Source organism: Lucilia cuprina, chromosome 4 (genome assembly GCF_022045245.1).
Source record: "Lucilia cuprina isolate Lc7/37 chromosome 4, ASM2204524v1, whole genome shotgun sequence".
Taxonomy (NCBI): domain Eukaryota; kingdom Metazoa; phylum Arthropoda; class Insecta; order Diptera; family Calliphoridae; genus Lucilia; species Lucilia cuprina.
The window spans coordinates 93,978,075-93,989,110 of record NC_060952.1 but is presented as its reverse complement, the minus strand read 5'-3'; the positions used below and the strand labels follow the sequence as shown (position 1 = coordinate 93,989,110).

Here is an 11,036-nt window from a genome sequence, read left to right as displayed (position 1 = left end):
TATAGACTAGACTATAGTCTATTCTATAGTCTAGTCTTTAGTCTAGTCTATAGTCTATTCTATAGTCTAGTCTATAGTCTAGTCTATAGTCTAGTCTATAGTCTAGTTTATAGTCTAGTCTATAGTCTATTCTATAGTCTAGTCTATAGTCTAGTCAATAGTCTAGTCTATAGTCTAGTCCATAGTGAAGTCTAGTCTATAGTCTATACTATAGTTTGTCGTCTTGTCTGCAGTTTGATCTATATTTCAGTCTATGGACTAGTCGGAAGTCAAGTATATGATTTGGTCTAAGGGTATAGTCTAGTCTATAGTCTAGTCTATAGTCTTTTATATAGCAGCGTCTATAGTCCAGTCCATAGTCTATTCTATTCTAGTTACCTGTGTCATTGTTTCTCTTGATATTAAGACCATATCGGTTGCCTTCAGCTGGGCAGGTTTTTGAGCACGTGCCGTAATTAAAACTAACATTTTCTGATAACGTACATCAGCAGTGGGCCAATTCTGATTATAAACAGCTTTGGCTACTTTGACACTCTATAAAAATTCGTATAAACTTTAAAATTTCCATAAAAATACAAAAAAAAAATTAACTTACCGAATCAATTAGCTCTTGACCATAATAGCATATTAGATAAATTTGAGCTATAGAAATGGCTAAAAATAAGCTTAGTTTCAACAAAGTCTCTGGCGTGGCACCAGTAGTCATTTGAAAGCCCAGAAAACAAATCACAAATGATGAAGCGATAAAATTAAGTAAAATGGGTAAACCGAAAATATTGTTCATTTGATAGGAAAGGCTGAAATAAAACAGTGTTTATTTATATTCAAAATGATACGTGTAGATTACTAACTCCAACAAATAGGAATGATATTGTATCATATTAATCAAAAATTCCATATCTTGTCTAAAACCTGTTGCTTTCGTTACTCCTTTATCCAATAACTTGGGTTTATACTCCTCTATAGCTTTGGTTAAAAAATCATAATGCATTATCATTTGTGTGACACAGCTACTTAATAATAAATCTCCCGATATTTGTCCGGCAGCCGAAGTATAACCAGCAAAATCTTGTGATACATACAGGACATAATAAGACCAATGATCTGACCAATCCCAAGGTGTATACATTAAATATGGTAAAATCTTTTCAATTTGACGTATTTTCAACCATTTTTCATAGATAAGAAATTGTGTAACCGTAAAGAGATTATAAGTCCAAATGGCAATCATATAGATGAGCGAAAATGCTATAGTAATGCGTGTACACTGTGACAAATAGTAGTGTAGATTGTATTGCTTCTGCTGTGGAGGTTTTTCAGGGAATATGTACTTTAAGTTATTTAATAATTTGGTTAATTCTGCTTTCTTGCGCCAAACAAATAACATTTTAAAATTGCCCACTACCACAAAACCAATATACGATAGAGTCATGGTGGCTTCTAGAAAGTTAGTTTTATTTACGATGGCTAAAATGACATAAACTACTTCGAGACTTAAAACATAATTCATATTTATAACACTTGCGTAAAAGATAAACGAAGCTAATAGAGTTTTTGCCAAGGTAAGCTTTTCCGTTTTTACGAAAACCATACCAGTGGTGGTATAGAAAAAATTGGCTAATTTGAAAAAATCTTCAAATTTAGCTGGAAAATTTTTCATTTTCTTATGTTTAGCTTTTCTTTCGAAATTTTCCACTTAACTTTACAAAGGCAGCCTTCAGACTGAAAATTTTAAAATTTCTTTTTGTTTAGTTAACCATTCTTCTTTTTTTTTTTTTTTGGTGGAATTCTATGAAGGTTGAACCATTATTTCCGCTTTAAATATTAAATGAGTGCTGTCCACGCCCAGGAACCGTAATACTTAATGAATATTTCATATCAGTCCAAATTTAACAATACTCAGTAAATTTCCAGAAATCAAATATTTATTAGTTTTTTCTTTAATTTAATTTAAACGAAAATTTATTAGCTCTTTTTTAATTTAATTTATATAAAATGTCCTTTAATAAATTTTGTCCTTGAAAAAGTACTCAATTTAATCATATCAGGAAGTTGAGAGTTATTAATTAAAAATCACTCTTTTATTTCGAGAAAAAAAAACTCATTTCTCTTAAGTGTATCTCAATAATTATAATGTTTTAAATTACTCTAACGTATGAGTGATATTAGTATCTTTGGAACTCCAGTGAGTATACTTTATATTTTAGAATATAAAGAAAACAGTGCGAACACTAAGCGGATAGTAAAAAGAATTATTTTTCAATTTTAGACATTTTTGTGATATTTGTATAAAGCATTTAATTCCTGTAGAAGAAATTTTCTAAAAAAAAATTTGTTAAAATTTATTTTTTTTTTATAATTTTCATGAAAAACTATTTTTTTTTAAATTTTCAAAAAGAAAAATTCTTAAAATTTGTATAAAATATTAGATTTTTATTGTAAATATATTAAAAATATAAAAATTTCCTTTAAAAGAAATGAACAAATGGGAAAATTTAAACATTTTAAAAAATCTGCATAAAAATATATTCTTGCTTTTTAAAATCTATCAAAAGTTATATTATTTCCTTAAAAAACTAAATTTCTCTAAAAAGGTAATTTTTTTGTTAGGAAAATTTTAAAAATTTTTGAAATTTGTTTAAAAAAATTTAGTCTTGTTTGAAATAAATTGCTTTGAAAACAAAATTTCCCTAAAAGGGAAATTTTTAAATTTTTGTTAAATTTACTTAGCATATGGTTATTTTTATGAAATTATCAAAAGTCATAAAAATTTATTTAAAAAAAAAAATTTTCCAAAAAAAAAATTAGGAAATTTTCAAAAATTAAAAAAAAAAAAATTAAAAAATTAATTGTTGTTTGTTAAAATATGTTAAAATCTGTTACAAGATTTATAAATTCCATTTAAAACTAAATTTCCCTGAAAGGAAATTTTTTTATAAAGGGAAATTTTTAAAAATTTCCTTAAAATATGTTGCAAGTGTTAAAAATCTGTTACAAGATATATAAATTCCATTTAAAACTAAATTTCCCTAAAAGGAAATTTTTTTATAAAGGGAAATTTTTAAAAATTTCTGAAATTTGCTTAAAGTTTTTATAAATTAACTTAAAGTATGTTGATAGTGTTGAAAATCTATCCAAAGTTATAAAAATTCTCTTTAAATTCTGCTAAAAAGAAAAAAAAATTATATTGGAAAACTTTTTAAAATTTCCTAAATTATACATTTGAAAATCTGTCAAAAGCTATAAAAATTTCCTTTAACTAAATAGAGGAAATGTTTTTATATAGGAAAATTTTGAAAAAATCTGAAATTTGCTTAAAACTGTTAGTTCTTATTTAACATCTTTATAAAGTTGTATAAATTTTCTTTAAAATAAAGTTTGCCTTAAAGGGAAATTTTTAAACTTTTTTTAAATATGCTTAACATATGTTGGAACTGTTAAAAATGTATAAAAAGTTTTCTAAATTTCCATTAAAAACTAAATTTCTCTTATAGGAAAATTTTAAAAAATTCTGAAATTAAAAAAAAAATATTTTAAATTTCCCTCAAAAAGAAATATTTTTGAATAGGGAAATTTTTAAATTTTTCTGAAAGTTTGCCTTAAACCATTAATTCTTGTTTGAAATTTTAAAAAAAAGTAAAGGGAAATTTTTAAAATGTCAAAAGTTATAAAAATCCCCTTGATAAACTAAATTTCCCTAATTTTTTTTTATATTTGGAAATTTTTCACAATTTTTGAAATTTCCTAAAAACAAAAATTGTTTGAAATCTTTATAAAGTTATATAAATTTCCTTAAAAAAAAATTCCCTAAAAGAGAATTTCCATACCGCAGTTACAACTTTAAAGAAAACTAGAAAAAATTCCTTTAAAACAAAATTTTGCTATAAAAGGAAAATTTTTCAAAATTTAGCAAAAAAATAAATAAATAAATAAAAAATATTTAATTTTTGTTGTACATATGTATATAAAACTTTTTATATATTTATTTTCAAACATAATTTTCCTTAATAGATTTTTTTTTTAATTAAGGGAAATTTTGTAAAATTATCGAAAATTTAAGTTATAAAGTATAAATTTAATTTCAAACAAAATTTCTCTGCATAGGAATTTTTTGGAAAATTTCAAGAAATTTTTATTCATAATTTTTTTTTAAACAAAATTTCCCTTAAAAATGGAATTTATTAAAGACTGCTGGTCTGAATATGACAATAGTCACTTATATAGTCTGGCAATAGTCTTGATTATGTTCTGTACTTATTGTATTGACTACAGAATTGGTAATACTTTAAACTTTAGTCAAGGCTATTGATTATAGTTTTTTTCATAAAAACATACATCAAGTGTAGTCTGGACTATACATAGATGATATGCGTTGACTATAATTTAGACTATAGCCCTGCACAGATTATAGCCTTAGCTATAGTCTTAACAATGATCTCTGCTATAGTTTGCGCTATATTCTAATAGCTATTGCCCTAAATATTGACTTGTCTTTAGTTTGGACTATAATCTTAACAAATGCTTGACTATAATTTAAAATGCAGAATTGGCTATAGTTCAAACTATAGTCAAGGTTAACTTGTCTTGGTTTTAACTATGGACATGACTATAGTTTTGACTGTAGATAATAGTAGTAGTCTTGATAATAGTATGGACTAGAGTGTTGGCTATAATATGATCTTAGTTATAGACATGACTATAGTTCTGATTTTAGTTAAAAGTCTCACTAAATGAATTTCATAAAAAAATATGCATCAAATTTAGTTTGAACTATAAATAGTAGTATTGATAATAGTATGGACTATAATGTTGTCTATAGTCTGGACTTGACTAAAATGTCAAGTTCCACACAAATATTGGTTTACAATATCGTTTTTATACCCTACATCACTTTAGTGTGGAGGGTATATTGGGTTTGTGCTGATGTTTGTAACGCACAATAATAATATTGGCTCTATACCCAATCGGCTTAGAATCATTTCTCAGTCGATTTAGCTATGTCCGTCTATCCGTCCGTCCGTCCATCCATAAACCTTGTAATAAAACAACAGGTTCCAATTTTGAAGATAATTCAATAAAATTTGGTAGATGATCTTTTATTGACCCAGAAACGAAGCCTATTAAAAATGGTTAAGATTGGTCCATTATATCACCTAGCTATCACCTACAAGTGAACCCCCGAATAGGGATTGTAAACCGTGTAATCAAGCCATGCATTGATGAGGATCTATATAAAGCTATAAAAATCCCCCCATAAAAATGTGATTTAAATGTTCAAAAATTCAACTTAAATGCTTTGTTTCATAACAACTTAATCAAATTTTATTTTTGTAACAGGTGTAGTGTATTACATGTCGTCGTCGCCCGACTATAATTTCTTACTTGTTTTTATTTATAATTTATAAACTTTATTTATTTTTCTTTATTTCTTAATATACATGGTCCTTAGTAAAGCAAAAAATTTATAAGATATTTGCATGATCTGTGGAATGGAAAAAAAAACCTTACAAAATACAAATATTTAGATAAAAATTCAAATACCTAACCTCTGTCATGGTGCCTCTAGAAACCAAAACAAATGAGGTTGCCTTTAGAATGGCGGGTTTTTGAGCACGTTCTGCTATTAATATTAACATTTTCTGATAACGTATATCGGCAGCAATCCAATTTTGATTGTAGACAGCTTGAGCTATATTGGTGCTCTGTACAAAAAAACTATGTTTTGAACAATATTTTAAGTTTTCAAATCTTACAATCTTACCGAATCTATTAAATTTTGACCATAATGACAAATCAAATAGACCTGAGCTATAGAGGAAAATAGAAATAATAGTAATTTCAATATAGTATCCGGTGTAGCGCCAACGGTTACTTGAAAACCCACAAAACAAATGACAAACGAAGAGGTGGCAAAGTTCAAAAGTAAAGGTTTGCCAAAGACATTATTTAATTGATCAGATAAACTGCAAAGAGAAGAAAATTATGCATTAAAACTTTAATAAAGTTCTTATATTTAACAACTTACTCCAATAGATTTGTATGATATTGTATCATTTTCCTTAAGAATTCCATATCCTGAGCATAACCCTTATCCTCATTTATACCCTTTAAACTACGCTTTACTTCATAGCTGGCAATTTTGTAAGATGTATAATCATAATGCATAATAAGTTGTGTAGCAAAGGCTGTAAGCATTAAATCACCCGATATTTGTCCAGCTGCCGAGGTATATCCTGCAAAATCTTGTGAGGCATACAACAAATAATATGACCAATGATTATTCCAATCCCAGGGTATATACATATAGTATGGTAATGTTTGTCCCACTTCACGTATATTCAACCATAATTCATATATCAAATATTGTATTACACTAAAAAGATTATATGTCCATATTAGAATCATGTAAAGACCGGAGAAACTCAAAGTTATGCGAGAGCATTGTTTTAAATAATACGGCATATTGTACTCTGCCTGCAGTTCTGGTGTGTTGGGAAATATCTGCTGCAAACCATTGACGAATTTAGTTAAATCATTTTTACTCTTATACACAAAGAACATCTTAAAACTTCCCACTAACACAAAACCAATATAGGACATAGTCATGGTGGCCTCTACAAAATTTTCACCTTTCACCAAAGCCATTATTACATATAATATTTCGCTAAACAGCACGTAATTCATGTTAATAACACCCGTGTAAAATATCACTGTCGCCATAAGCTTGTTGTAGTTGTCTTTAGAAGCATCCTCTTTGTTGTACGGTTGTATGCCAACGGTGGTGTAAAAGAAATTGGCTAATTTCATAAAATCATCGAAAGTGGCTAACTTCATGGTACGTGCGTTCGCAGTTGTCCTTTTTGTTTGAACTAGTTTTGGAAAACTAAATTTATTTCTAATCAGTGGATTCACTTTTATTTCCTGTTGTTTGTTTATTTGTTTGTTTTCACTTTGTTTTCCTCTGAAGTTTCTCTTTAAATATTTAAATTATAACGAACATTTTCATATATTTAATAGTAGTTATTAGTTTAGAGGGTAGTGACTTTATTACCATCGTTAAAATACAATGTTGTAAAACAGTTGTGTTTTGTTTTGATGAAAGGGTTAATTGTAGGGTTTTCGTTGCTTTAGTTAATAATAGGGGAAAAGTGTAAAGGGTATTTACACCTTTCTGTTATCAACTAACTAAATAACTAACTAACTAACTAATTAACTAACTAGTTCAGTTCTAGTTCAGTTCTAGTTCAGTTCTAGTTCAGTTCTAGTTCAGTTCTAGTTCAGTTCTAGTTCAGTTCTAGTTCAGTTCTAGTTCAGTTCTAGTTCAGTTCTAGTTCAGTTCTAGTTCAGTTCTAGTTCAGTTCTAGTTCAGTTCTAGTTCTAGTTCAGTTCTAGTTCAGTTCTAGTTCAGTTCTAGTTCAGTTCTAGTTCAGTTCTAGTTTAGTTCTAGTTCAGTTCTAGTTCAGTTTTAGTTCATTTCCAGTTCAGTTCTAGTTTACTTCTAGTTCAGTTCCAGGCCCATAATAGTCCTAATACCGTTAATATGTATTAAAGAGATTTCTTTGCAAGTGATTTAATTATTAATTTTTTAATTTTATTTGTGTTTGTTACAACTAATTTACATATTTGTTTATAAGTTAAATTAAAATTTATAATTTTTGTATGTAGATCTATTTGTTTGAATACATGGTCCTCAAAACCGCAAAGAATTTATACGAAATTTGCATGATCTGTAAATAAATAAAGAAAATACATTGTTGTAAGCTCTACTTCAATTATGAAATTTAAATAAATTTCCACAAATACTTGCCTCCGACATGGTGCCGCGTGAGACATGAACAAATGTTGTGGCCTTTAATTGTACCGGTTTTTGAGCACGTTCTGCTATTAGAATCAACATCTTTTGATAACGTACATCTGCTGGGATCCAATTTTGATTGTAAACAGCATGGGCTACATTCGTACTCTAGAAGAGAAGGGAGGAAGGATTTTAATAATTTTTTTGTAACTAAATGTTTAACAATAACATACCACATCTATTAGTAGTTGACCATAGTGACAAATCAAATAGACTTGAGCGGCTGAGGAGAATAAAAATAAAATCAATTTGGCTACAGTTTCCGGAGAGGCGCCAATAGTAATTTGAAAGCCCACAAAACAAATGACAAAAGATGAAGTGATAAAGTTTAAAAGCAAAGGCAAACCGAAAACATTATTGATTTGTTCGGATAAACTGTAAGAATATGAATATAATGGGAGTTTCCTTAAAAAATTGGATATATGTACTCACTCCAATAAATAGGCATGATATTTGGTCATTTTCCTTAAGAAATTCATATCTGATTCTTGGGCTTGTGTAATACTTAGACCTCTTTTACCTACTTTACTCTGATAGTGAGCAATTGTACTGGAAAGATAATCAAAGTGCATTATCAGCTGTGTGGCACAGGCAACTAAAAATAAATCACTAGCTATTTGTCCGGCTGCCGAGGTATAACCTGCCAGATCTTGAGCTGCATATAACACATAATATGACCAATGATTGTGCCAATCCCAGGGTATATACATTAAATAAGGCAAAGTTTGCTCCAGCTGATGAATGTTCAACCAACGATCATAAATTGCATATTGTACAATGCTAAAGAGATTATAAGTCCATATTAAGATCATATAAAGTAAAGAAAAGCTCATGGTTATTCTGGAACACTGCTTCAGATATTTGCGCAACTGATATAATTCCTGTTGTTCCAAGTCTTCAGGAAAAATTCTCTTCAAACCCGTAACAAATCTAGTTAAGGCAGATTTTTGTTTCCAAACAAATAACATTTTACAATTTCCCACTAAAACAAAACCAATATAGGACATGGTCATGGTGGCCTCCAAGAAATTATTACCATTTACCACAGCCATTATAACAAAGATAACTTCACTTAAAAGCATTATATTCATATTGATAATGCCCACAAAAAATATGATGAGTGTTAAAAAGGATTTCCCTTTCGTATTGCCCAAATCCTCATAAGGTTGTACACCTATGGTGGCGTAGAAAAAATTGGCATATTTAACAAAATCATTAAATTTTACTGCTTTTTTCATTTTCTTATTTTGCTTTCTTGAAAATCACTTTATTGAGTTATTTTTTTTATATATTTCACTAACGTTTACTTTAGTTGAGCTAGCTAAGGTTTTGTTGCTCTAACTAGCTTTTGTTGCTGCTTTTATATGAATATTTAATTATATTTGTTGTTAGTTTAAATAATTCAATTGTTGTTATTTAAAATTCTAATTCATTTAATAATGTTTGTCCACAATGATCCTGAAAAATACAGTCATTTTACTTTGTTTTGATTTAATTATATGATTTGTTAACCAGCTCCTATAATCATCATGTGTGGGTTTGTTTAAACAAAATTATATGAACATGTTTTAATTTTATGTATAAAATTACCGTAAATGTAATGTGCGTGTATTATACATCACATTAAATATTTAAATTATAAATTATAGTTTTAGTTCTTTTGGAAAGTTTATGAAGTTAAAATAATTGACAACTTTTTAAACAGTTCTTTATCAAAAGTCAGTTTGAAAGCTAGTAAACAGGAAATTTATATAAATTTTTTTTCGTTAAAATGAACTTAAAAGTATTTGCTAGCATCTATATAAAAAATATCGTTTTACAGAAGAAAAAAGAGCTAATGTTCTTTTTTTTACCAAAGATCCAAAGTACCAAAGATATAGGAGATGGCGGGGATTTATTAGAAAAAATACATCATTAGTTAAAGCAAACTTGAGCATTTTAGATAAGTCTTCATTGAAGTCTAAGCAAAGTTTTAGGAAACTCCTAAAGAACTGTAAGTAGAAAAGACAAGATTCATAATTTAACATATATTAATACAGAAGGATTACTCTCAAAATAAGATATTTGCCTAAAGATGTCCGACATGGACACAGATTTAGCCACAAACATAAATATAAACATAGATTTTAAAATTGACAGAGATATCGATACAGATGTAGACACTTAAATTGATATAATCACTTAAAGACATAGACGCATGTAGAGAAATATTGATACAAACATAGACACAAACATAGTCACAAACATAAACACAAACATGGTCACAAACATATACGATATAGACACAAACAAAGCCAGAAACATAAGCAAAAATAGATACAAACATAGACACAAACATTGTCAGAAACATAAACACATACATACAAAGGCATTGATATAGAGTTCGAAATAATTATAATATGTTAATAACTTTAAAATCAACCATCACAAAGTTATTAACCATTATTTAAGTAAATACAGATGTAAACTTAAAGCATTTTAAAAGTTCTAAATTACATGGAACATAATATAACGAAAAAAACCTAACAGATGACAGTAATGACAACATCATTTTGTAAATTTAAAAAAAAAAAAAAATTCAAAAAATTGGGTGTATTGTAACAAAAGATGAATACTCAATTTCATTTCACAAAAGTAATGCTCATATTAAATTAACATAAAATTCATTTTAAAACCAAATTTTTAATTGTTTTCTATACTCTTTAAGCTTGTTAGAAATAAATATTCAGGCTTTTTTTCTTTATTTATGTTATTATAACAGTAATATACACTTAATAATAATTTCATTGGTATCTATCTTATGCCACTTACAATCTAATAAGTATTGCTACTAAACTTATAAATATACTTGAGAACATATACTTAGGGAGTTATTCTGGACAAGAGATATGATTTGATATTAAATGACATACAATTTATATTTAGTTAGTTATAGGAGACTTTTTAAATATGTACGTCTACTGTTTTCTATGACAGTATTTGTTTAATAACTACTACATATTCACACAGTGATATGTAGTCCAGTCATAGTAGGAAAATTTTAGAAATAAAATGGTTAAAAAATAAAAGACATAGACAAGACATAGACAAGACATAGACAAGACATAGACAAGACATAGACAAGACATAGACAAGACATAGACAAGACATATACAAGACATAGACAAGACATAGACAAGAC

The 11,036-nt window shown here is 27.7% G+C and overlaps 1 protein-coding gene across 1 annotated transcript in view; it reads right to left on the bottom strand.

Moving 5' to 3' along the window:
• LOC111687982 overlaps positions 1-11,036 on the bottom strand; it is a 74,861-nt gene that overhangs the window by 602 nt on the left and 63,223 nt on the right. Inside the window, exons 2-12 of the mRNA XM_046947995.1 lie at positions 8,288-9,029; positions 8,029-8,230; positions 7,808-7,963; positions 7,684-7,727; positions 6,026-6,856; positions 5,762-5,963; positions 5,542-5,702; positions 5,478-5,482; positions 852-1,617; positions 596-797; positions 379-534 (exon numbers count right to left, since the gene is read on the bottom strand). Coding sequence (XP_046803951.1) covers positions 379-534; positions 596-797; positions 852-1,617; positions 5,478-5,482; positions 5,542-5,702; positions 5,762-5,963; positions 6,026-6,856; positions 7,684-7,727; positions 7,808-7,963; positions 8,029-8,230; positions 8,288-9,029 — 3,467 coding nt within the window. The remainder of the gene's footprint in view (positions 1-378; positions 535-595; positions 798-851; positions 1,618-5,477; positions 5,483-5,541; positions 5,703-5,761; positions 5,964-6,025; positions 6,857-7,683; positions 7,728-7,807; positions 7,964-8,028; positions 8,231-8,287; positions 9,030-11,036) is intronic.